This window comes from Cavia porcellus, unplaced genomic scaffold (genome assembly GCF_034190915.1).
Source record: "Cavia porcellus strain 051 isolate PalLab524CR breed Dunkin Hartley unplaced genomic scaffold, mCavPor4.1 scaffold_18, whole genome shotgun sequence".
NCBI lineage: Eukaryota > Metazoa > Chordata > Mammalia > Rodentia > Caviidae > Cavia > Cavia porcellus.
The window spans coordinates 51,899,202-51,926,166 of record NW_026947501.1 but is presented as its reverse complement, the minus strand read 5'-3'; the positions used below and the strand labels follow the sequence as shown (position 1 = coordinate 51,926,166).

The 26,965-nt window shown below is 42.1% G+C and overlaps 2 protein-coding genes across 14 annotated transcripts in view; one reads left to right on the top strand and one right to left on the bottom strand.

Moving 5' to 3' along the window:
* Nucleotides 1–1,525, bottom strand: part of LOC100735196 (F-box/LRR-repeat protein 5-like) — a 51,082-nt gene extending 49,557 nt beyond the window's left edge. For 8 of the 13 annotated variants that reach the window (XR_010040782.1, XR_010040783.1, XM_063229873.1 and 5 more), the window contains exon 1: nt 1,338–1,520. Coding sequence is in view for 11 of the 13 variants with exons in the window: in XM_063229873.1 (XP_063085943.1) it covers nt 1,338–1,421 (84 nt within the window). In the remaining 2 variants the exon portion in view is untranslated. Of the gene's footprint in view, nt 1–1,337 lie in introns of all 13 variants that reach the window. The other 5 variants (XM_063229871.1, XM_063229874.1, XM_063229880.1 and 2 more) reach the window with 3 other exon arrangements.
* Nucleotides 1,526–19,949: 18,424 nt separating this feature from the next.
* LOC100718495 (liprin-alpha-1-like) overlaps nt 19,950–26,965 on the top strand; it is a 61,854-nt gene continuing 54,838 nt past the window's right edge. Inside the window, exons 1-2 of the mRNA XM_063230342.1 lie at nt 19,950–20,192; nt 21,115–21,363. Coding sequence (XP_063086412.1) covers nt 20,145–20,192; nt 21,115–21,363 — 297 coding nt within the window. The 5' untranslated portion in view covers nt 19,950–20,144. The remainder of the gene's footprint in view (nt 20,193–21,114; nt 21,364–26,965) is intronic.

Here is a 26,965-nt window from a genome sequence, read left to right as displayed (position 1 = left end):
ACTAGAACACACGTCAGAAGCCAAGAGGATAAAGACACTTCAGCACGTAAGTTCAGTGTTACACACTTCTGCTCAGGACCTTACCCACTCCTTAAACTTTTCCTGGGTAAGTGCTTCACATCAGTGGGTGTGCACTGCACCCTCCGGGAGAGATTTAAATTAAAATAGATGTCTGTCTAAGAGCCCAGAGGTTTGGAGGTCAGGATTTTTCACAGCAAACAAGTTGAAAAGCACTATCCTAGAACAGTCCTATGGTTTAAAACCACACCTGAAACAGGTTCTGGTTTGTTTTTTGTTTTGTTTTGTTTTGTTTTTTAATTTCCAAAATGGAGGGAGGACGAAGACAGTTGTGGAGCGGCGCTAAAATCAGAAACACAAACTTCACTGCTTTACACTGCCAGTCTAGAGTATGGCCAGCCCCAAACACTGGGCATCCTCCAACCCCCACCTCCGCGGGCTGTCCAGGGTGGTTCTGCTTAATATTACATAATTTATGAAAGTAAAAAGTTTAGTTCTATGCTTAGTCTTTTAAAAGCTACTTATTACCTTGCTTTCTATGAGAAACTGGGTTGCCTGGCGGCTGGAGGATACGCCTACGATTTTCCCTGGCGTAAACTAGCAAATACGGGGCATGGTAACGTGGAAGCCTAGCCAAAGGCCCCGAGCTCTATGCCCAAAAGTGGGGCTCAAGTTCGCGCCGCGCCCCGGGGACACCCGCCCAGGTTCAGTTCGCTTCCCGTACCAAACAACTTTCCCCGGGTCCCTTTCCTCGGAGCCCAGGTAAAGGACCCCAACAAAGAACAACTGTCTTGCAGCGCGACTGACATCGAGGAAATAAACACGCGGGGGCGGGAAGGGATACATTCAAAGTTGCGAGGAGAAAGAAACCCATGCGCGGGGAGCAGAAAGTCCTCCCCGTTCCCGAAGCTGGTTTTTCTCCCAAGTCTAGGCGGGGAAAAGCTAGGAGGGGGAAACAAACAGGGGCGGCCGCGCGTGGAAGAAACGCGCCGCACAGCTGGGTGTTCGCAAACAGACTCCGGGGGGCCCCGAGCCGCCCAGGGACCGAAGGGCGCCGGGGGGCCGCGGGCGGCCTGGGACGCGCCTGGGCCTCGGCCGAGCGGGGTCCCCGAGGGCCGGGGCCCCCCGGACGGCGCGGAGCCGGGAGCCTCGCGGGTGCCGTAGGCCCGGGCCGAGGCGGCGGCGCGGAGGGGACCCCGGGCCGGGCGAAGGGGTGCGGGGGCACGGGGCTGACAGCTGCCGGGAGGCGGAGCGCGGCGCAGGCCCGGCCGCCCGGGGACCGCCAGCCCGAGTCCCCGGGCCGCGCGCAGCCCCGTTACCTTGTCGCAGTAGAGCCCCACCAGCTGCTTCATCCGCCAGTGCGGCGCGGTGAAGACGTCCACCTCGTCAGGGAAGGGCGCCATCGCCGCGGCCTCGGCCTCCGCTCCTTCAGCAGCCGCGGTCGCCGCCTCTCCATAGACAGCCTCGCCGCGGGGCAGAGGCGGCGCGCCCCCCTGCGCATGCGCCCGCCCCGTCGGCGCGCGCGCCCGGGCCGCCCCGCCGGCCGAGACGCGAGGGCGCTCGGGCCGCCGCCATGCGGTCCCCCGAGCCACGTGACCCGAGGCGCGCGGAGGCCGCCGCCACCCCCATGTCGGCCTGTGCGCGCCGGCTCCGGGTCCCCGGCAGGGGCGGAGCTGCTGCCAGTGGTTGCGCGGCTTAGAAACACGCGCTGCCAGCAGCGGGTGATGTCTTGTGGGGACCGGTGCAGAGGCCGCGTTGCGCTAGGCGGCGCCTGCCCAGGGCTTCTCAGAGCCGCCCTCCATCCACTGCGCTCCGCCGGGGTCCGCGGTCCACGAGGCTCGGGAGCGCTAGGCGCGGCCTGCGGACCCGGGACCTGGAGGCCTGATGCAGAGAGCACTTCGCTGCAGACTCCTCGTTAGCCCAGGGACTGCAGAGAGCAGGAGACCCACAACGCCTCCCCTCCCCCCGCGAGGGCAGAGCAGGCTGCCTCTCCCCATGGCCACCGGTCCTGGCCGCCTCTCCCAGCTGGGCAGATAAGAGAACGCGAGGCCGAGCACCTGGTAGAGGCCGCTTTACTTGCGGAAGGGCCATCAACTAAAGCAAGGAGGGAATCAGAGGTGCTTTAACCACCCGTGTAACGCCAGTGTCCATCAGTTTCATGACAACATAGGAACTCAAGATACATATCCACAATGGTGCAGTAAAAGGAAGAGAGGGAGCCTCACTGTGGAGCGAAGCTGCCTAGTTCTAATCCTGTGCCTTTTTTTGACAAGCAACAGGAGCTGTGCTTAAAATCAGACTCTAGAGATGAAGGTGAGATTCTTGGTTTTGCCAAATGCTAACAGTAGGACCTTGGGCAACCCACAGGGTCTTTTCCTATGTCTCATTTCCCTGTTATATAAAATGGTAAGAGCCAGATGTGGTGGCACACGCCTGTAACCCCAGCACTAGGGAGGCCAAGGCAAGAGGATGGAGGCTAGCCGGACTACATAGCAAGACCCTGTCTCAGAAAGACACAAAAACTGGGAATGATAATACCTAGTAGAGCCGGGTATGGTGGCAGGCCTGTAATTCCAGCACTGAGGAGGTTAACAGGAGGATCAGAGCAAGTTTGAGACCAGCCTGGGCTGCATAGTGAGACCTTGTCTCAAAAAGATGAAAATAAAATTAAAAACCTACTTGATAGGATTTTTATGAAGATTAAAGAACAATAATACGAATTTCTTCACAGATCTTCTACCTCCCTTTGTTACCCTGTCACTTTGTGTCCTTTGGTCATCACAGTCCTCGTCCTCCCACCGTACCTTTTAAGACAAGATCTCACTCTTGCTCAGGCTGGCCTTGAACTCATCATGTAGTGTAGGTTAGCCTTGATTTCAGAGTGCTCCCCCTGCCTCAGCCTCCCAAGTGCAGGGATTACAACACTATGCCCAATTGGACTCTGCCCTTTTGCCTAGAGCTTTGAAGCCTCTGTACTTAATATTCCCTCAAAGACATTTTATTTATTCCCTCTTTATTCTGATCTTTCACTCTGAGACCTCAGATGAGCCAGTTAATATAGAGAAATGAACCCGGTAAGAACATGCACTTTTTTTGATTCTCAGCACTTAGAACATTGCCGTTAGTGCTCAATAAATGTGGAGTAAAAAAGGAGTAAGGGAAGATCATGGCTTTCCTTTAATGTCCTCATTTTAACTAACTTTAAATATGCCGCGTTGTGTTTCCCTTCCACCTTTTTTCTCTGTGTTGTCCACTAGCAAAACCCTAGAACCAGGCACATTAAAAATTGACAACCAAGATGTTCATCCTCACAGATTAGCTGTAACCCAGATTCGAAGCTGTGTTGTCAGTTGATGAGAAGTAACAGCTACTTTGGACTCTAGGCATTTCACAGAATTTAAGAAGACACAATGAAAACATTAAAGTATTAAAGAAAAGAAAAGAAAGCACTGTGATCATTTTTGTTTTCTAAAGAAACTGTTACTTTTAGCTCCACAGCTGAGTAATGTAGCAATTCATCACCTGAACTATAGAATAAATGATTAATTTAAATTGAACTTTAGCTCAGAGACTCTAATTGACTTTAGCTTCTATGATTAACAGACAGCAGTTGTCACTGAGGCTCAGCTGGTCAGCTTAACTAGCTATGTATGATTTCTTCAAGTATGACAGCTGCAGATTCTAAGATCATCCAGCCACTGGCTATCACCAGAAGACCACACATAAGTCAATTAATAGAGCACTTAAAACTCACATGGTAAACCTGGCAAGGTGGCACACACGTGTAAGGCCAGCACTGGGGGGGGGGGGGGCTGAGTTGGTAAGATGGCAAGTCCTAGCCCAACCTGGCAAGTTCTCTTCACAAAACAGAGTTTTAAAAAAAGGTGGGGGGTGGCTAAGCATGGTGGCACATGCTTCTAATCACAGCACTTGGAAGGCTGAGGCAGGACTGCTGTGAGTTCAAAGCCAGCCTGGGCTCAAAGTTCAAAATCAGCCTTAACAACACAGTGAGCCCCTATCTCAAAAATCTAAATAAATAAATAAAAAGAACTGAGGATTACAGCTCATGCAAGGACCCTGGGTTCCATCCCTAGTAAGGAGTGGGGTTGGAGGACAAAGGGAACAGAGCCTTATAGAATTGGTGAGTCCCTCCCCCATTTTTTTTTTTAATTCGGTAAGCTTTTGTAACTTGCTAAATTGTCCAGGCTGGGATTAAACTTGGGATCTTCTTCCCTGGCCTCCCAAGCTGCCAGAATTACAAACGTACCACCAGGCCCGGGTTCTCTTCCCTACTCTTACTCCCTCTGAAGACTGCATGCTGGGAGGGGAGGAAAAAATTTTCCTTGACAACTTAAAAATACAGTGACACTAGGCCTCTTCTGTAGAATTTTCCAACACTAGTTTGGAGGGGTCTGAAAAAGATTATTAATCAAGGAAGGTTGGTTCTAAGGCTTTTTGAGAATGTGACACTGTAGTTTCCCTAGTGTCTTGGTTACTTTTTTCTCATGCTGAGACAAAATACGTCACCCCCAAAATTAAGAAAGAAAAGGTTTATTTAGCTTACAGTTTGGGGAGGTTTTAGTGCAGAATCAGCAGACTCCAAGGCAGGATGGCACACTACAAGGCTGCAAGACAGTGAAGCAGATGGAAGGAGCCTCTTTCCCTCCATTATATTATAAACAGCCTTCCTACAGGGTGGGTGAAGCACTCACATCATCTCTCTGCCCTTCTCTTGCAGAGGATGAGGATGTTTACAAAGTGAGGCTCCAGCCCCCTGCTGAGTCACTTAGTAAAAACTTCTAAACTTCTCCTAGAGCCCTAAGGGCATGTCCTCCACACTCCAGGATGTAGAGCTAACTGCTCAGTTAAGCTTTTAGAGTTCTCAAGTTGATACAATGTATCAAACATAACAGGCAGTAAAGGATTAGCTGTGAAATAAGCAATGAAAGAAATGTCCAGAGTAAAAAACAATTGCAGTCAGTCCTGACTCAGTCCCAGAATTGATCATACTGTCACCAGTCAAAATAGCTAATCAACAACTGCTACAAGAAACTCCATTTGGTGATAAAGTAGGAATAATGTTATTATTAAAAGAAAACAGTCAATGAGTAGCAATGTAACATCAAATACTTTTTAAATTTTCCTTTATATGCACATGAAATTTGCATATGTTTAATGAAAATTTGCATATATTTAATAAAATACATACTTATATTTGTCTGCAGTTTCTTCAAATCCTTTTTTTCTTTCTTCCCTTGCCTTCTTTTCCTTTTTGCAGTACTGGGATTAAATCTAGGGTCTCATGCATGCTAAAAAAGCACTTTTTCATTGAGTTACAGCCTGGCCTTTTAAAATTTTTGTTTTGTGAGACTCACATTAAGTTGCCCAAGCCATCACTGAACTCAAGAACCTTTTCTCTCAGGCCTGCAAAGTAGGTAGATTTCAGGAGTGTACACTGCACTTGACTCTAATTACTATTCCCAAATTGATTTTACCTATATAATTATGGATGAGTTGCCGTGTGTATTAGTTTATTAGGGCTGTAATAACAAAATACCATCCACTAAGTTGCCTAAATAACAGAAACTTATTTCACATAGTTCTGGAGGCCAGAAATCCAAGACCAAAGCATCAGCGGGTCTAGTTTTTTCTGAGGTTTCTTCCCTCAGCTTGTAGATCACCTCTTTCTCAAAGTGTCCTCACACAACCTTTTCTCTATGGCTGTGCATGTGACCTGGCCCCACAGTCTTACAGATAGGTTGAGATAGGTTGGATTGTTTCCTCCAATCACTGCATTTTAATTTCATCATTCTTTAAAGGTCCCGTATCCAAATAGAGTCCCATTCCGAGATGTGAGGGTTACTTAAAGGTCAGAGTTTGGGCACAACACAACTTAGCTCATAACAGTACAGAAAAAAGTCTGGCCCAAAGATAGTAAGCTGGGCATATGGTTCAGTGAGAGAACATTTGTCTAGCATATGAGATGCCCTGGGTTCCATTTATTTCTAGCACCGAGAGAAACAAAGAGAGAATAAATCCTTTCTCATAATGATAAAAGAAAATAGAAACAAATATGTCTCATTAAGATACTGCATACTGGATAAATATATTAGAGCACATCCATTTGATTGAAAAACATTTTTAAAAAGCTTCATTTCTGTTTGCTGATATGAAATGAAACCAAATTTATCACTCATTAATGAAAAATATTTCCAAAAGATGAGAAGTATAAAATAAAAAGCAGCCTTTATTCTGAGAACACAGAGAGAGATGACCGGCACCCCCACCACTGGCGTCCGGTGATCTCTCCAGCAGACACGTGTCGTGGGGGCCTGTAAATAGCCTCGGTTTGGGGTGGAACCTAAGGCGGGCATTAGGGATGCACAGGTAGCCCATTGGTCCTAGGTTTGGCGCCATATGTAAATTCCAGGGGCAGGAAGATGGCATCACAGGTAACTTCATAGGGGCAGGGGAGATGGGGCTTCCTGCTTCCGGTTGAGGCTTTCCTGGCTACAGTGTCCTATCTGGGCCAAAACCCTTTCAATTAAAAAAGCAAAGTAAAAGTAAACGAAGAAAGGTAAACAACACTTAAATATGCTCACACTTGTGGAAAAGAATGTTTCTTGAATAGCTCAACAGACTTGTAAGTTGGGGTTCTGACACAGAAAACAAACCCCCTTTTAAATGGACAATATAAATATTTTTAAATTTTTATATTAAAAAGGTAACAATGGCAGTCTTTCGGTAGTTGGACTGTGTCTGATTTGGGAGAATGCTCACCAATATTTTAACAAATTTTTCCCCAAATTTGGTGGTTGAAAAACAATAGGAGGCTGGGGATTTAGCTCAGTGGCATCAGCACCTTCCTGGCAAGCGTGAGGTTGTGAGTTCAATCCCCAGTACCAAAAATAAAAACAATAGTTTTTTTTTTTTTTTAACATTTTGATTTAATTAACATCAGTCACCATTCATTTGTAATGCTGGAGATATGGCAAGCCCCTAAGACCTATCTCCTCACTGATTATCTCAATCCCTTTCTCACTGCTAAAACAAAATATCCGAGCCCCACAAGTGAGGTTTGTTCTGGGTTTTGGTAGGGTCTACTGTTAGGAGAAAAGGAAAAGAAAAAGCTACTCGGATCATGGCAGCTGGGAGGCAGGAAGCACAGAGCTAAGGGAGGAGCCAGGAAGGGAGATGCAGAACCGGCTTTCAGGTGAAAGGTCCTTGCCCTAGTATAAATTATTGCACAGTTATGGCAGTGGTCTAACGTGGTAGAAGGCCAAAGCAGGAATGCTTACCACCTCTTGCTTCTTCTTCAGCCCTAATTGCAACGCCCCGCAATCGGTGCCTCACACATCATCAATATGCACCCCATGCACCACTTACAGTTGAAGGAGATGGCCCAGCCGCTATGGGTTGTGTGCTTCTTTCCACACCCTCGACTCAATAAACCTGTTCATTTCCTACTTTTTGCTTCTGTATTGCGCCACAATACTCTAACACTAGGTCGTCCTGGGAGAACCACGTCTAACCAGGCCTCACCTCCGAACAGTGTGCTCATCTGCCAGACTCATCAGTGGAGGAGCTGAACCCACTGATGCCTGCAGCCCCTCCATGAGCCCACACCTTCCCCAAGCCCGGCATGTGAGCACGTGACGGTGCTGGGGACGTTCTAGGACTAAATCCAAGCATATTGAGATGCTTCCTAGACATGTCCCTGGAGACCTGTGCCTCGGGTCATAGTGTCACATCACTATGAAACAGGGGTTTCATAACTCGTCACTGGGAAGACATTCCAGTGATCACTACCTGGGTTTCAGTCCTTAGACCACTGCCAAGCCCCCATGCCACTTCTTGTGCAGCACAGCCAGGGTCCCCTTTGCCTTGGTTACAGCTGTCATGCCAGCCTGAGTTGTCACAAGCTCCTTTTGAAGTCCATATAATTTCTAGTTGGGTGCAGTGGCGCATGCCTGTAACAGCATCGCTAGGGATGTGAAGATGGGAGGAGCGCTATTATTTTGAGGTCAGCCAGGCCTTCACAGTGAATTCAAGGCCAACCTGAGCTACACCTCAAGACCCTAATTTTAAAAAAATAAATAAAGCCTTAGTAATTTCCAGAAAATTGGGGGCTTGCCATCTTGGGCATTCTCCTGTTCATTGGCTCTTCTGTGGCTGCGGTGAATCTTCATCTTCAGACCTTCTAGTTGGCATGACTTGTGTAAGTGTCCGCCAGCTGTGAGCATGTTAAAGCTTTGTCCCTAGTATTAACAGGTAGACCCGTGGAGCTCCTCTCCAGGTTCTTGGTGCTCTCATCAAAGAACTGAACAGGACACACAAGAAAAGTAGCAAGGGTATAAATTTGTCAAAGGCAGAAATATAGTATACTCCACAGGGCAGGAGCTGGCTTATGCAAAGGGTCTCAGGCCCCCAGGGAAAGGGGATGGTGCTGTTCTGTACCCTAACTTCTGGGGGTGGTTTCTGGCTCTTGCGTACGGTGCACTGGGATACTCTCTTACCAAAAACTCGCTCAGGCTGGCACCAGATTTAAAGTACCTTGTGGAAAGACTTGTTTGGTTTCCCACCAGATGTGAATGAATAAGGATCAGGAATAGGGTATTTTGATTTACTGTGCCCACATGCAAATTAAAGGTTGAAAACAGCACTTTTCTGTCTGTCCACAACGCTCAGCTATAAGCCTGATGTCATATTGGGTCCTGCATTCTGTTTACATCTTCTCTTTTTTAGAAAAGGTCTTGCTCAGCCTGTTAGCCACAGGTTTTAATGACCTTTGGTACATTCAGCTGGTTGTCTGGGTTGCCCTGGTCTTAATCTCCTGCCTCACAGCCTATGGTGCTGTTGTTGGAAGGTGCTGGAACCTCGGAATGGAGGACACTTGTGGGAGTTCTCCCAATCAGCTAGCACATTCCTGAGAGAGGGATGCTGAGACCACAGCCTCTCCTCTTCCTTTTCAACACCTTCTGACCCTAGTATGCTATCTTACCACAGGCCAAAGGCACTGGAAATAACACATCATGGATTAAACCTCCAAAAGCTTGAGCCAAAATAAATCTTTTTTCTCCAGAATTTGATTTTCTCAGGTTTTGTTTGTTTGTTTGTTTGTTTTCACAATACAGGAACCTGCCTAACATAGCATGCTTCTGCCTTAAAGGATAGGGCCTCAGATGGGATCACAGAGGGTACACAACGAGCTCTCTTCCCTAGAGGTTGTAAAAATCTGGCACATGAGAAAAGTATTAACTGGACACATCCAAGGCTATACAATAAGAGCTGAGAAGAGAAGAAGGCTTAAGAGAAAAAGGGATAGTTAAGACCAAAATTAGCTGGGGATACAGCTCAGTGCACAGCACCCGCCTGGCAAGCACAAGATCATGCGTTTAATTTCTAGTACAAAAAAAAAAAAAGGCTGAAATAAAAAGAAAAGTGAATGAGGCAGGGAATAAGAAAAGCAAAAAAGATACAGATGGAAGTAGAGAAGTAAGCAATAATTAAAATAAGTTGAAATTTTGCCATTTACCAGGCATTATAAGTGCTCTCCACAAATTACAGTATGTAATCCTCGTAATTTGAGGAATGTTCTACCAGTTTTCTCAGTCAGCAGAAAAAGAACATGATGTTAAAGAGATACACAGGTGAGTAGAAGGTGGACTAGAGAGGGGAAAACCAGGGATTTAAATCCATGCCTTTCTTACCTCTTAACATGTACTTCACCTTATGATCAAAAGACAGTTTTGTGTAATTAGTTCAAACCAACAATTCACATGTATACTGTGTTCTATTAACCTCTGAGCTGGAGTCAAAGGTGACTCTGGTGGGATTGCTGTTCTCTGCTCTGGCAAAAGAGTGAGTGGACACAGAATGATGAACATGGTGACTCAAGGGAGCAGAGGTCCCTCGGACTCATACAGGATGGTGTCTTACTCTAGTCGGTGGAAAGCCACAGAGAGTTTTCTGGCAGGAGGGCCCCTTGAGCTCGGCCTTGAAAGATTCAGAGAAATCACCCTTTTGGCATTCTAGAGACCTTGTGTTCATTCCTTCAGCATTGATTGTACAGCAGGTTACAAAGTTGAATGAATCCAAATTACTATTCTTGAAAAATGTCATAGCTTTGAAGGAGATTCAAAATTTCGTGTTACCCCATCCTAAATGAGCTGCAGTGGTCTGTCAAGTGATTCCTCCTTGTTAATCTTTCAGTGAGGACTGCAGCTTTTACTACGGGTATTTTTAATGATAATTAAAAAAAATAGTCTACTAAATAACATCATTTCTTAGCAATCCTAAATACTTAACATTACATGGTAATGTGCTTATCTGTCTTTATCTATGCACCCTGAACAAGTATATAATAGGCAAAAAAAAAATTTTTTTTTGCTGCAAGAATAATGGAAATTTGAAAGACTTTTACAAAGTAGAAATTCTCATTTTTCAGTAATATACATAAAATTCTTTTTTAAAAATATTAAGCCCAACATTCTATATTTAAAGCGTGTTTTGCTTTCAACAGTTGTTTTCTCCCTTTAGAAGGTTTTGATTTTGACTCCTTGCATAAGAACTCAAGTCTAATGTGGATGCTGGTTGAGGCCTGGATTTCTAATTCTATGAGAAAAGAAGGTAAGGCACACCATAAAGTCTGTAAGTGTCCACATGTGGAATAAATCCCATTCCTTAGATCACCTTTTGATGAGAAGTAGATAATGATGAAGCCATAGTTTCACCAGGTGTAGTAGCATGAGTCTGTCATCTGCGGCTGCGGCAGGAGGGTCACCATCAGTTCAAGACCAGCCTGGGTGATACAGTGAGTTTGAGATAACCTAAATTACACAGCAAGAACCTATCTCAAGACAAACCAATGAAAGAACCCATGAAGAAGCAAACAAACAAACAAACATCCAAACAAACAAAACACACCATGGTTTGCTTCATTACGAACACAGAGATATAATGTATATAATGGTTAGTAATGCTTCTTTGCAAACGTTCAAAACAGACAGGAGCCTTCCATTTCTAAACATACCTGGGTGTCACTTTGCTTGTTGTTTGTTTGTTTGTGGGTTTTGCAGTAGTGGAGATTGAAATCAGCGCTTTTCAAATACTAAGCAAGCACTCAGCCACATAGCGATACCCAGCCCCCATCTACTTTGTTGTTTAATAAATATTAATAAATAATAAATATTACCAAGTCAACAGAAACTGCTTGCCTTCTAGACAAAGGCTCTATTTTGTGTTAATTTGCAGGGTACACTGTGTGTGGCCTGGGGCAAGGTGCACCTCAACTCTGATGTTTGTACCATGTCATAAGGAAAAAAGTATCACAAGTTTCTGGAATGAAAAGACCGATGTGCTTCCTATAAATTGTCAGATGTATCTTTATCACAGTGAAGAAATCTGGCAGACAATTGCTTAATCTTCATCCAAAGAAAAGGAGAAAAAAGTGTTTTAGGGAAATCTCAGTTCTGTTTCCTTCCTTCTTAGCTCTGATGAAGAAAGAAAAAAAACTTCAAAACAGAACTGCAAAAAATATTTCCAGTTACAAAAAGCAACTCTGAACACTTGTAAATACTGAGAGTTATGTAGACTCAAACAGTGGGATTCCCTTTACTGATTAATAACTGAGTTTTTTTTAAATGATCTGCTTAACATATAAAATATTGACCTGAGTTCTAATCCCTCCTCTGCCACTACCTGCCTACCCACAGGACCACAGGAAAAGTATTTGCTTATTTAGTTTCCTCAAATTCTATGTGTAGTTGGTCTGGGATACCACTGAGTGTTAAGGGGTGCAATATAATTAATATGTATTAACTGACAACATACAGAAAAAGGACTTCAGCAGTACAGCAAGTGCTTCCCTATTCTGGGAAATGAGTCACCTATACCCAGGTAAGTCAGGAAGCAGTTAGGTAACCTTTAACTAGTAATCATTTTCTCTGTGTAAATATAACTATGATTACTGAAGTTCTATTAACTTGTCCTCAAGTGCCTCTCCTACTAGAGTGCTTGGTTGGATTGCTATGGATTGCCTCCTTTGGGTGTAAGATTGTAGCAAATCTTTGAAATTTCCTTGGAAGTGAAATTTTAGGGACAGTGGGTACTGAAGGTGAAATCCAGTGCCTCATACATGCTAAGCATGTGCTCTATCACTGAATTATATCCCAACTCTTGAACTGGCCTAAAAGAATTCTTTAACAGCACAGAGACAGTGAAGCAAAAAGTCAAGGCTGTGGACCAGTTTCCTGGAATGTGAAATGGGATAATAAATCCCTGCATCACAGGTTCTCCTGAAAATGAAATGTGTGTAACTAGTGTAGAAAGTACAGTGGGGCTATGGGACAATTTTCTGCACTCACCTGAATCAGGGCAATGCCAGGCTAAGGGCCACTCCCTGACCTTTGTCCTAGTATCTGTCCCTAGCAGGCAGAGATAAGGAAAGCAAAGACCACTGGGCTCAGTAGAGAGATTTGATAGTGGAAAAACAAGACCTACTACTGTCAGCATCTCAAGCCTGGTCTATTGTATCAGTTAGAGTTCCCTAGAGTAGCAGAATTAATGTAACATAAACAATTTTTTTACAAGGTATGCTTATGGTAGCTGCTTGCAGAGTAGGGTGTGGAAGAATACCAAAGGTCCGTCTGCACACTGGTGACCAAAGAATCCAGTCAAAGGTGAAAGACCTGGTGCTCACTGCTGAGCTATCTGTCCAGGACGCTGCAGGGTTGATTCTGAAGGCTGAGGAGTCTGCACTAGAAACACGGAAATGGACATCCAAAAGCAAAGGTGAAGACTGGAAATCCTCCAAAGAAGCCGAAGTCAGACTCCCTTCTTTCCCTTTTCATTCCATCCATACTACAAGCCTATTGGTTGGTACCACTCACATGCAGTGTGGCTTTCCCTCTGGGGTAAGTCTGTCATTCAATCACACTCAGAACTGTGCCAAACCGAGCAGCTGAGTGTTTCTTGCTCAAATTGACACAATAGTTAATGTCACACCTATGGACATTTTCCTTCATTTGGAGCTGATGAAATGTTCACATGTATGTATTGCATCTCATATATCTGATTATAACAAAATGAATGAGGAGGGGGGACAGACAATAGATACGGATGGTGTGATTCAGCATCCTATCAGTCACACTGTCCATCAAGAACACTGAGTCAGGCAGATCCAACGGAGGCATCCTAGACTGGGCACAATGCTTTAAATTTTTAAGCCCAACCCATTTAGTGTTAATGTCATTTTCCTTTCCACCAGCGCAAGGCTACTCACACTGAGCGTATCATCCCTTAAACTCATTAATCGTTGCTTTTTCCTTTACTATCATGTGCAATGCTGTATTTGCAGTTCTTTGTTTCTTTACCATCACACGCGGGAATTTGGAAACTCATCAGGACCCCACCACCCAGGGCAAAAGAACGGAGTCTGACACTGGAATCATTAGGTGTTAGCTGTAACTTTTATGTATAAAATGAGAAAACTGAACCACAAGTTCTCTTTGGCCTCTGCCAGTTTTCAGTTTGTGGGAACCTTAGGAAAAGCACCTTAAAAGTAGTTCTTCAGGTTAAATCTGGAAAAGGAGCTCAAGAGTTTAACTGGAAAAAGGACTCAAGAGTTAGACTTATTTGGTGAGTGACAGAAAATGCAAAATGTCAGTGGTGTAAAAAAGATAAGCTTTCTCTCTCTCTCTCTCTCTCTCTCTCTCTCTCTCTCTCTCCTTTCACAATATCTCTCACAGTTCTGTCTCAGCTTTCCAAAGTGCTAGGATGACAGGTGTGTTCCAGGTGTGGAAGAATGTATAATGGCTGTTTGCATACAGCTGGCCAAAGAATCCAGTCAAAGGTGAAAGACCAGGGACAGAGAAAGATCTCTAAGAAAAGACTCATTTGAACAAATAATATAGGATTGGTCTCTGTTGCATCTTGATTAAAACTTAACACTTACTTACTTTATTTATTTAGCTTGTTTATGTTGCACACCTTATGCATGTGAGAAAAACTCTCTACCTCCGATCTATAATTCAGGATCCTGGCCGTCTTACCTTTAATGACCTGCAAACTAGTATGTAGTTTTCTCCTGGGAGAAAGTGAAACATACCAGGGAATGTTTTAGTAAGATTCCTGAACAGAAAATGGATACATTAATAGTAACTACCTCAAGATTATTTGGAAATCAAATGAAATAATAAGCATAAAGCTACATTTATTGGTTATTTAATATATAGAAGACAATGTTCTAAATACTTAATTGTCTCATGATAACAAAGACATCTTCATATCTTCACCTTATGAAGGTGTTATTATTCTCTTAGAATAATGACAGTATTCTAAGGGATCATCAGAGATGTTTTGTTTCTTTGAAAAATCTAGGCTTCAAACCATTGGTAATTAAGAAAACAAGCTCAATTTGGATAATTCAAGTCTGAACTAAACCAAGGGACTAGCATCAGTCATATTGTTGGAAACATTAAAACACACCTTAAAACTGCTGGTCTGTTCTATTGTTATCTTAATTGAAAGGTTAAGATGATCATTTCTCTGATGAATTTCATATGCATACAGCAGCAATTCCTATTATTTGGAGTTACCATGTTTTGTCCTATTGTTTGACTTAGTGGGATCCTATTTTCAAAAAGTACATGATGGCATCTGTTTATCTCAAAACTAGTTCACTTTTGAGGGGTTAGGAGAAGAGTAGTAATGTGTTAGATGTCTGATCTCAGAATCAGACAGATTTAAATGCCCCCCCAGCTTCATTTTTACTTGAAACGTGAACTGTGACAAATTACCCATTTTCTCTGAAATTCTGATCCTTCACTACAAATGAGGAAATAGCAAAGCATACCTCATAATGGTGTTGTGAAAGTTAACTGAGTTAATAAATACAACAGGCTTTCTCACAGTACCTGGTACACTAAGTATTCAGTATTACCTTTTAAAGTATTATGCATATTAATAATAATAGTAATATTCTAGGAGATCACCAGAGATGTTTTGAAAAAAATCTAGGCTTAAAATCATCAGTAATTAAATAAAACAAACTCAATTTGGTTAATTCAAGTCAGATTCCCTTCACAATTTCCAACCCAAAGTATTGAAATCCTTTCCCTCAATAGTACTCTAGAGGGAGTTAAAATGTATCAGTCCATTATCTTATGTAATATAAATATTCTTACATAGCTGATATGAGTGAGTTATATGGCTTCTTGTAAAGGTGCTCTCATTCTAGACAAAGGATAGAGCAGTGAATATGTTTCTGAAGTAACAAAATTCTCAGAAAAAGTGTTAAGTACGCACAATGATTACTACCAGATCTTTTGTCAGAATAATGCTTCCTTCACTAGCTGAATAATTGACCCACACAAGAAAAATAGTACATCATTGTTATGGCTTGTAGCTAGATGTCCCTTCAAAGCCTCATGCAGCCGTAGGTGGGGGTTTTCAGAGGCAGTGGGATATAAAGTTATGTGATGCCAGGATTAAGGATGTGATGCTGGGATTGATTCACAGTGAGACGCTAGGATGACCTGGGTGAGACCCTGGATGTCAGTGCTACCTGAATAGAGTACAAACGATAGAAAGATGCTGATCACTTGCTGTTTACTGCCTGTGGATTTGCTGCTTTCTGCCTACTATAAACTGTTTGTCCTCTATGATGCCCCTCTGCCATGCCACCCTGCCTTGGAGACAGTCAACTGTGAACTGAAACCTCTACAAAGTGTGAGCTACAATAAACCTTTCCTCCTTAACTTCAGGTGTCAGGTGTTTTTGTCTCAGCAATGAGAAAAGTGGCTAAGACAATCATACTGACCTAGTTCTCAGGGTAAGCAATGAGTAAGAGATGATTGTGGAATATTTATCAAAAGTAAATATCTAACTGGGGTTAGCCTTTGGATGGGCTGAATGAAAATGAAACTATTAAGCATGAAAAACTACAGGTTTATACACATTTAATCTTGCTAGTCTCCTCCTGAACATGCCTAAGAAACGACAGTCCTTCTTCAACATATAGCATAATCCTTGCATGCGATTTCCCTCTGAAGGGAAAGGTGTATCATGCATGGATGAAAGTCATCAGTTACTAAAACACTAACTACATACTGGCTACCTCATTACCTCACAACTTTGTGAAGTAGAAGTAGGTCCTGTTGACCTAATTTTACAGATGAGGAAGCAAATTTCAGAGAGGCAGAAGTAAGATTTGAAGCCAGTGCTTTGCTTGCACAACTAGCATACATTTAGTTTCTGTTAAAAACAAGTCTGACCATTTAACCTTGCCTGGCATCTCATCGGGGAAAGGGGTATTAAGTGGAAAACAATGACAAAGGAGGAAGAGGCAGACTGCATATTGTTTCAGGTTCCTACACGCTCATCCGCAGCAAAATTAACAATAGCAAATATGAAATGATTTGTAAGGAGTAATAAGCTATGGAACTAATAACCAAGCTGCAGTAAAACTTAAACCAGAATTTCAAATGTTGAACGAACCCAATCCTTTATGGTAGCCCTCCAAGTACAATTCGTGGAGAACTTGCATCGAATTACATCAGGTACTGGATAGGTGTAAGAATTAACGCTTAGAAATCGGAGTCAAGATCTTTGAGCAAGGTCCAGGATTTTATACATGATTTCCATGCAACAAAAGTTTGATAAGTACTATTGGAGCTCCTAACCTCAGTTCCATAACTTTTTCAAACTTCATGAAGTGGCTGCAGAGTTCATCGGAGTCACAATTATCAGGTAAAAACACAATAGGATGCTGCAAATACATTTGTCTCTTGGTACCCTTGGGAGATTGGTTACAGGACACCTGCTCTCCAAATTCCCTTATATAAAATAGTGTCATGTTTACATAGAGCCTATGCAATACTCCTGTATATTTTAAATCATCTCTAATTGCTTTTAATAGCTCACATAATGTATACACCATCTAAGCAGTCATTGCATTGCAACATTTAATTAAGAAGTGATGACAAGGAGAAAATATACTGCAGAGTATAGACATAAATTTTTTCCCAAAATACTTTCTTTTTTCTTTTTTATATTTATTTACTTAATTGCAGTACTAGGGATGAAACATAGGTTCTTTTCACTGAGCCACATGGCAATATTCTTTTTTTCCTTGAGCCACGCCTGATTGAGCCCAAAAGTTGTCCAGGCTGGGCTCAAACTGATGATCCTGGTTCAACCTGGGGGCACCACAGACTTTCAATTCATGGTTGTTTGAATCTATGGATGCAGAACTTGTAGATATGGTGAGTCCCATGTGTAACATAGCTGAATTTAGTCTAGCAACATATAGACTATGGGAATACCCAGACCTGATCTCAGATCTCATCCGCTGCTTAGTAGCAATGTGCTTATGTGTATGTTTCTAATATCTCTGATCCTTAGTTTCTATGTATGGAAATAAAAATATGAGGACTGAGACAATATATGTAAGTATAATGCCTGGCACATAGTACCCATTCAGTAAATGATAGGAATCTTTATTATTAAACATCTAATGCTGTAAAGAGGTAGGATGCAAACTTTTTTTTAAAAATACAGTGTCTTGTTATGTAGCCCAGGCTGGTCTTGAACTCAGGGTGATCCTCCTGCTGCAACCTCCCAAGCCTGGGTTGGGTGCAGTATCTTAATAGACTCAAGTATTGAAATAGTAGGGGGCAGAGTTTTCAAATGATTTGCAACATTGGGGACTCAGCACCCAGCACTGGAGTCAAATTGTCTGGATCCAAATTCCAGCTGGTCTACTTTCTGACTCCTTGCAGAATAAACCAGACCCTTTTCACCCCCTGGGAATGAGACCTGTGCTAGTATCACTACTCCGCATATCTATTCACTATGCTGCTAAAGGAGGAGGGTAAAGGTAAAGGTGTATAGGTAAAGACTTTACAACAGTGACTAACATATGACGTTTTGACAGTGACTAACATATGACGTTTTGTAAGTGCTCACAAAAAAAGAAAGAGAACCTGACAAGCATGAGGTCCTGAGTTTGATTCCCAGTATCCCCCCCCTCCACCAAACAAAGAAAAACGGAAAATAAAAGAAAGAGGAATCTGCTTATTTGTGTTCTTATTCAACAAATGTTACATGACTACCACGTGTCAGAAACAAGTTTATGTCCAAAATTGAACTCAGTGTTTCCTTTGTCCTCTACATTTCCAAGTCTATTGGTTTTTGTTTATTTGTTTTGTTTTGTTTACTTTTTTTCTCAGCTGAATTCTATGCTGTTCAGGCTGCTCTTGAACTCCTGGACTCAAGTGATCTTCCCGATTCAGCCTCCAGAGTAGCCAGGACACTGGACCTCTCGCTGTCTTTTATTGATGTTCATGGTGCTACTCGGGCTGGGATAATGGTAGAAAATATATTTGAGTGCGAGGCAGTATTCTGACTTTCCTTTTGGCTTTTTGTTGTTGGTGGTGTTCCACATGCCTGAAACTCATTATGTAGCCCAGGCTAATCTTGAACTCAGGGCAATCCTCCTGCCTCAACCTCATACAGATATGAGCCACCATGCCTGGCATGAGGCAGTATTCTAAAGATGTTTTAACATGAAATTATTTCTATTCAGAGTGACTGCATTAAGAATAGGCACTATTAAAATATCAATTTCCAGGTGAAAAAAGTTGTAATAACTATATACCAGAGTCTAGGGTTATAATGTTCATAAATAGTAAAGCCAAAATTCAAACCGAAGCAATTTAGGTTTGTTATGTAGTTTGTTGTTGTTATTGGTTTTTTGAGACAGGGTCTCATTGTATAGTTCAGACTGGCTGTGAACTTACTGTATAGCATAGGCTGGAACTCACAGCAATCCTCCTGCCTCAGCCTTCCAAGTACTTTGTTTACAGGTGTGCACCACTATGCGAGGCCATTTTGTATTTTAAAGTCTGACATAATACTACCTCTGAAGGTTTTGGGATTGTCAGCAAAGAGTTTTCTTTTTATCATTCCAGTATTGCACACAACCCTTAGTCCTCTTAAATACCTCTGAATCTATCCCCTTTATATTCACAAAATAGAGACCAACTTTATTTTCTACTTCTGCTGGCCCAGCTTTTAGGTTCTCACCCCATCCTTCTTGCCAAAGTAAGGAGTCAGAAATGTTTCTAAAACAGACCTGAAAAATGACTCTCTTCATTGAAAACATTTAATAATATCTCCATTTCTACCAAAAAGACCCCAATATTGCATGTCATTCAGTTAGGCACCCCATATACTGTCTTGTGTATAGTTAAGTACATTGCACTTTATACTCATTGTTAGGAGCGTATTTGCTCAACTTTATATACTTGCATTGCCCCGGCTCCCACAGCCCACAGCTACAAATGAGATCTCTATATATCTAATATAGGACTCCTAACCATCCATGACACCACCTTCAAGCTTACAGCCTCCAGCTGTTGCAAAATCCTCCCCACACGGGCGACAAAGTCATCCAGGTCCTTGGGGGTGACTCTCTGGAGCTTTGTTGTGAATGCACCCCAAGTCCAGTCCAGTCCCCAGATGGAACGTGGACTCCGTCTCTCCCCTTGTCCCCCTGGGCCCTAGATTCTCAGCAGTCCCCAGTGGCCTAAGTGCTAAAGTAGGAAAGAACAGCTTCCCCATGGTGAGGAACTGTTAAAGAATTCACAGTGGAGATGTCATTCAGCCCATGCGCTTAATGAAGTTGCTGTTGATAGCAGAACCTTGGGCATTAGCTATGATTGGGCATCAACTGAGTAGGTGAATTTGAGGTGCAGTCAGATCACCATAACCAGAATCCCTCCTCACTCTAACTGTAGCTTCATTTTTGACCCATGTCATTTTTTCTCTAGCGTGTTCTGCCACACAAGAGTTTCCTCAGCTACTTCGGTAAAACTATGAGGAGCTACCATGCAGCCACATTAGGTGCCTCTGGTCACCTCCAGACTGAGGCAGGAAGGTTGGAGCTGGCCAGGGGCCACCCGCCAAATGTCACCCGGGGGTGCGCGTGGGCGGGGGCAAAGCTTCAGCGCTTGGCTGGCGGTTGGTCCTGCGCTGGCGGTTGGTCCTGCTCGCGGCTAGCAGGACCCCCTAGGTCTCGAGGGACGGATTCTAAACCACTGCACATTGCCCAGGAGACCCCAGTGATGGCACTGTGGACTCGCCTGTATGGCCGCGTCCTGGAAAGCTCTAGGGTAAGTGGGGCCAGAACTTGTACAGCACCCGGTGAGGTGCTAGAAATCATCGTGGTCAGGTGTGCGGTCGCGGGGATCTCTTGCTGGAGGGTCGCACCTGCCTGGGGTACTACCTGGAAGTCTTCAGCGATCCCTGTCGCCCTCATTAGGCCCGTCTGTCTATGTGACGCAATAGCCTCTCATGATCGTACCTCTCACCTTTCCTTCCTAACCATTCTCCACTGTACTGACCTGCTGTATTTCCATTGTGAAGCCTTCTTTTTTTTTTTTTTTTTTTTTTTTTTTTGAGCTGTAAACTTAAGTTAGGTTGACTGAACAGCCACTGCAGTCCTTGAAAAACATCTCTCTTGAGCCATAGCAAATCCAATTCCTTTCTGTGTTCACTAAATTAAGCCCAAGAATTCAGGCAGGCCTTCCCAGGAGCTGACTGCACACAGTCAATAAGATGTAAGATGTAAGATGCCTGTTGGATTTTGTACTTGTCAGTTTTCCTGGCTGTATACTGCTTCTGTGCTTTTCCTGAAAAAGGATTGAGTGGAATGGGCCCCTACCAGGAAATAGAAAAAATTAGGTAACAGAAGCGCACTTGTTTTCAAAACTAAAAAGTTTGCTTTTGCAAACAAAACCTCACATGGTTTGCTCTATTCTTTATAGGAGAAATAAGTAGCTCTCTTTGGGCCTTACATCTTCCCAGCGTTGTTGTCTTCTTTAGTGTCTTCATGTGGTGGCTTTCTGCATTTAATGGGTGCCTGGGTGTATCTTCACAGAGTATTTGCATCCAAAGAATAACAGATCTGTGAATAAAGAGATTGTCAGCTTTCCTTTATTAGCTACAGATACTCATAAAGTTGTAGATTTGTGGGAACCTGTATTTTCCGTATAATGACTAGTCCTGTGTTTTTGTTCCAAAATGATGTGTGAGGTGATGCCCACCATCAGTGAAGAAGGCCCTTCAGGAGGAAGTGAAAACCATGGATCTGGCTGCCCTTCACAACCAGATGCAGATTCCCATTTTGAACAGCACATGATGTCCATGCTAGAAGAAACATACATTGCTCAGAGCACACTGATAGAGACTCAAGAAACATTGGCGTTGACCCAGGGGAAATTACTCGAGGTTGGTCATGAGAGAGATTCGTTGCAGAGACAACTCAATACTGCGCTTCCACAGGTATGTGTGGTTTTCACCTGAAACTACAGGTTTTTTCTGTTACGTGTCTTTCTGTGGTACCATCTTTTGTTTTTGTACCTGTATATTTTGTGTAACCAACCACTTGTCAAATGATAGTTCCTAGTGTTTGTAAGCGCATGCAGAGTTCCTGGGGATTCAGCTACTTAGGGCAAACAAACTAGTGTTCTGTAAAGCCATGTGAAAATATCTTACTACTTTCACTCTTCGCTGAGGAACTGCTAAAGATTTGGGAATGCACTTTGAAGGTTTTTTAAAAAGACTTGAAACAACAACCAAGCGGCATGGTCCTTGGTTTCTTTGATTCTGTTTTGTGAGATCTCTTGCTTAATGTAGGCTTCCCATGGCTTGTATCTCAGGAATTGTATGTGTGTTTAGGATTGTATCTCAAGGATTTGCAGTTTTCTAATGAAATTTGGTAGATAATAATTTTTTTTTTGTTTTTGGTATCAGGAATCGAACTGAGGACCTTGCTCTTGCCAAGCAGATGCTTGTTGCTGCTGAGATATTATCTCTAGCCCTTGAAATTTGGTAGACAAGGATTGATTTCACAGAGAAAAATTTTTACAGACTATCTTTACAGAATACCGGTGTTTGTAAATCACATTTGTAATAAGGGATAGAAAACTGGAAATTTATTCTTTAGGAACTTTCTCCTTTTAGACTAGACTTCTAAGTTTAAAACAACTGGGCTGGGGATTTAGTTCAGCAGCATAAGCTTCTGCCTGGCAAGCATAAAGTCATGAGTTTGATCCCCAGTACCAAAAACAAATATATAAAAGTAAAAACCACCTCAAAGTTGGAAACAACTGTACTTCTTTCTTTAATTATATTACATTCAGCCCAGTATCTCAAAACTGCCTCTTGTGGAATTAAATGGAGACTGAATGGCATGCGAAGGGAGAACATAGTAAAACTAGAAAAATGTAAGGTAAATGGTACACAGCATAGTGGGAGATAAGTAGCTTATTATTTAGGTGTTTATAAGCCATCGAGTACCATTTTACTTGTTCATAATAGTTGCCTTTCTGGTCCATTCAGGTAGACCTGAATAAGCATACATCTATGCTGTCATGATGAGTCTGCAGTGATAAATCGGCAAATGAACACTAGCCCTAATGTATTTGTTGGCTATAGTCAATTCTCCTGAAAGATTAATAAGCCAAGCATTTGAATTTCCTTTTTAGAAACAATAATTTGATGTTAGTGCTATATGTTTCTTTTGTTGGTTAGAGAATCAGTAAATTGTTTGCTTTTGTGGAGCATAGGGTTGAAGGAGGGCTTCATTTGTGTTTGCCTAAGTGCTCTGTCACTGAGCTCCATCCCTCCTAGTCACATTAAGATTTTTCTCATTGGAATCTTATAAATGTCAGAGTTTATTTAGGTCAGATTTTACTATAGAAGATTATAAGAACTGGCCAACTTGTATTTGTGTAGGGAGGTAATGGGGAGCAGTTTATGTGAAGGATTTTATAGTATATACAGGTATTTGTAAATTTGTGATGGTTTAGTTTTGTTTTTGTAATATATTGACTATAATTTGAGATAGATCTACAGTTTATCTAATACATAGTTAATCTATTCAGTTTTTGGAAAAAACAGGCAGGCAGGACCTGAGAGGGAAGTGACAGGAGTTTTGTAGAGTTGGTTTCAGGCAGTGGGTGTTGTCACACCTGCTGATGAGGTGGTTGCCTGGTGATTTGTTTCTGGGGGGTTCTCAGTGTAGCAGCCTGGAAATGCTTAGTTTAGTGCATAATGTGATGATGCCACCAGGTCCCGTCACCATCTGAGCACCTGATGCAGCATTTCAGAAACACAGAAACCATGAAACAAACTTGTTTTGGTCCTTTTCCTTTCCTGGAATCAGGCTCATCTTTGGTAGTTGTTTGACTAGAGAGGCCTGTCAAGTAAGTGCCCGGTGTACTTTTGGCACATTAGGTAGGCAGGTCAGAATGTGCCCTACTTCTAAAAATTGAAGTAAAAGGCTGGGCATGGTAGTGCATTCCTGGAATCTTCAACCCTTAGGGAGGCCAAGGCAGGAGGATCAGAAATTTGAGCCCAGCCTGAGAAACTTAGCAGTTGTCTTAAATAAAAAATAAAAAGAGAGCAGAGAATGCTCCTCATAATGAAGGCCCCCAACTATAGCAAATATCAGAAATCTTCTCAGCGAATTTTCCATAGAGCCAACACACTTGAGAAACAGTTCCTACATCAAAATGAAACACTGGAAGCCCCTGCCTAGTTTCCAGTACAGGTGTTTCTCATTTAATTACCTGCTTAACAACTGTTTGGACTTCCCTGCTGCTCAGACTTATGCCTCCTCTTTTTTTATTTTTTGTAAAGTTCTGCACATCTGGTTCAGAGACTCTCAATGGTTTTTTTTTTTTTTTTTTTGTTTGTTTGTTTTTTAGTTTGTAATGTTTATACAGTACTATACTTTTTCTGATGGTACTCTATGGTACTGTAGTTTCATGTTCTGTTGTACATTATATACTGCATAGAAGTTGTGCAAATAAAGGCAAAGTCATCAAGTTGGAGTTTCCTTTGACCATTTCTTTGTGCTGAGTGTTGTAATGTATGTACTATATACAGCTCCTCATTTAGCAACTAATTCTTTTAACGCTGTACTGACAGGAATAGGACTTGGTGGTTAAATGAGGAATCCTTGTACCTTTCCTCCAATTCTAACAATGGTCTTGATCTCTCACCATTGATTATTTTTGCTTCTTCTTGACTAAATGAAGTAAAATAGTACCTATATTGTGTTTCTTGGTTGTTTCATTGTTCATGAGATTTACCTGTGTCCTATATTTTTTGCCTATTCTCATCTGTTGTCTGGTAATCCAGCATACCAATATATCAAAATTTGTTCTTTTCTATTCATGAACATTCAGGTTGATTCCAGTTTTTATCAATTCTATCCTGAGTATTCTTGTGTATTATTTCTTTTGTGTATGAGAGTGAAGCTATGGCTGAGCATGGCGGCATATGCCTATAAACTCAGCAGGGCAGAATGTTGAGGCAAGACGACTGCGAGTTTGCGCCCCTCTTGGGCTTTATACTGAGAACCTGTCTTTTTTGGGGGGGAGGTAATGGGACTTGAACTCAGGACGTTGTGTTGCCAAACAGGAGTTGTGCCACTAAGCTATATCCCTGGCCCTCGGATCCTTAAAAAAAAAAAAAAAAAAAAAAAAAAGCAGAGAACTGTGGAGTGATAGATATCCCATGCATTTGTTCAGCCTTAAGAGATATTGCTAAAAGTGGCATTGTACTGACACCAACAGCATGTGAGAAGTCAGTGCGCATATCATCTTTACCCCTGACACTGTTCATTCTTTTTTTTTTTTTTTAAACTGGTACCAGGGCTCGAACTCATGACCACCTGCTTCAAGGCAGGCACTTATGCTGCTGAGCTAAATCCCCAGCCCCCATTGTTTATTCTTTTATGTTAGCTTTTCTGGTGCCTATTTAATGGGAGAGGTGGCTTAGTGAGAGAGGTACCAGAGATCGAACTCACGACTACTGCTTGCAAGGCAGGTGCTTTTGCCACTGAGCTAAATGCCCAGCCCCTTATCATGTATTTCATGTATTTCTTTAGCATTTCTACTTCTTCATCTGAGAAGGGTCTGTTCATTTTTGATGCCCATTTTTTGAATTTGGGGGTGGTTCTGTATTTTTGAGCTCCTTATATATTTTAGGCATTAATCCTTTGTCTGAGGAACAGCTGGCAAAAATGTTTTACCATCACGTGGGTTGTCTCTTCACTCTCTTGGTAGTTTCTCTTGCTTTTCAAAAGATTTTGAATAAGATGCAGTCCAAGTTGTTGATTATTTCTGATAGAAGCTTTGCAATTGGGGTTTTTTTCCATGAGATCTTTGCCTATACCAAAGTCTTCAGTTCTACCTGTCTTCCAGCAGATTGGAGTTGTTTCTATTTTCATATTGAAGTCTTTGAGCTATTTGGATTTTAGCTTAATGCCTGGGAAGGGATATGGGTCTAGTTGTAATCTTTGGCATGTGGAAAGCCAGTTTTTTCCAGCACCATTTCTTAAAGAAGCTATCTTTCTTCCAGTGAGTATGTTTGGCTCCTTTGTCAAAGATAAGATGATTGAGTATGCTGGAGTTGTTTCTACATCTTAAAATCTGTTCCATTGATCCTTGAGTCTGGTTGTTTTGTTTTGTTTTGTTTTGTTTTGTTTTGCCAGTTTTTATCACAATAACTTTGTAGTATAATTTGCAGTCAAGGATTGATTGGATTCCTTTCTGGTTTTGGTATCAGGATAATACATGCTTCCAGGAATGAATTTGGGAGTATGGCTTCTCTTTCAATTTCTTAAAAGAGACTGAAGTAGTAGTATTAGGTTTTCTCTAAATTTCTTGTGGTGTTCAGCAGTGAATCTGTCAGGGCCTAGGGTTTTCTTTATTGATGGGTTTTTAATTACATCTTCACTTTCACTGACAGATACTGATTTATTTAGAATTTTTATACCTTCTTGATTCAGCTGTGGTAATTCATATGTAACTAGGAATCTGTCTATTTCTTCTTTGTTTTCTATCTTACAATACACATTCTGAAAGTAGGTTTGGTTTTGAGGATCTTCTGAATATCTGTAGGGCTTCTTGTGATTTCCACCTTTTGATTCCCAATTGTATGTGTTTGGGTCTTTTTTGTTTTTAATAAGGTTGGCTGAGAGTTTGTCAAGTTCATTTAATGTAACACAGAACTCTTTGTTTCATTGATTCTTTGTATTATTTTGTTAGTCTCCATTGCTTTAACTTCTGCTCTGTTCTCTATAACATCCTCCTTTTTACAAGCTTTAGGCATGACCTGCCCTTGATCTAAAAGCTTGAGGTTCAACAGTAGGTTATTTGAGCTTGCTCTGTTTTTCAGCTATGGGTATTCAGTGCTGTAAATTTCCCTCCTAGGACTGCTTTCATTGTGTTCCTTATGTTCTGTTACAATGTATTGGCATTATCATTTAATTATAGATACTATTTAATTTCATCTATAACCCATTGGTTATCCAGGAAGGTATTATTGAATATCTATATGTTTATGAATCTTGTAGTTGGCCATTGATTTCCAGTTTCACTGCACTGTGGGCTGATAATATGTCTGGAATAATTTCAACTTCTTTCCATTTCTTTAAGCATGTTCTGTGAGCTACCATGTGTCCTATTGTGGAGAAGGTTGCATATGCAGCAAAAAGAATGTGTCCTCTGATGTTCTGGTGTGGAATACACTGTAGAAATCTGCTAAATCCGTTTGTTTAACAATTTGGTTCAGTTCTGACATTACATTGTTGATTTTCTTGTTTAGTTGATCCACCCATTTGTGACAGTGGGATAGTGAATTCCCTGTTATAAATGTATTAGCGCATATTTTGCTTATCATGTCTATTAATATTTGTTTGTATAGTTGGGTTTTCCATGGTTGGCATTTGGTGCATATATATTTATGACTGTTATCATTTCCTCTTGGATTGTTCCCTTTACAAGGATACAGTGACCTTTGTCTCTTAATCAGTCTTGGCTTGAAATCCCTTTGTCTGCAGATAGAATAACTACCCCTGCTTTTTTCCAGG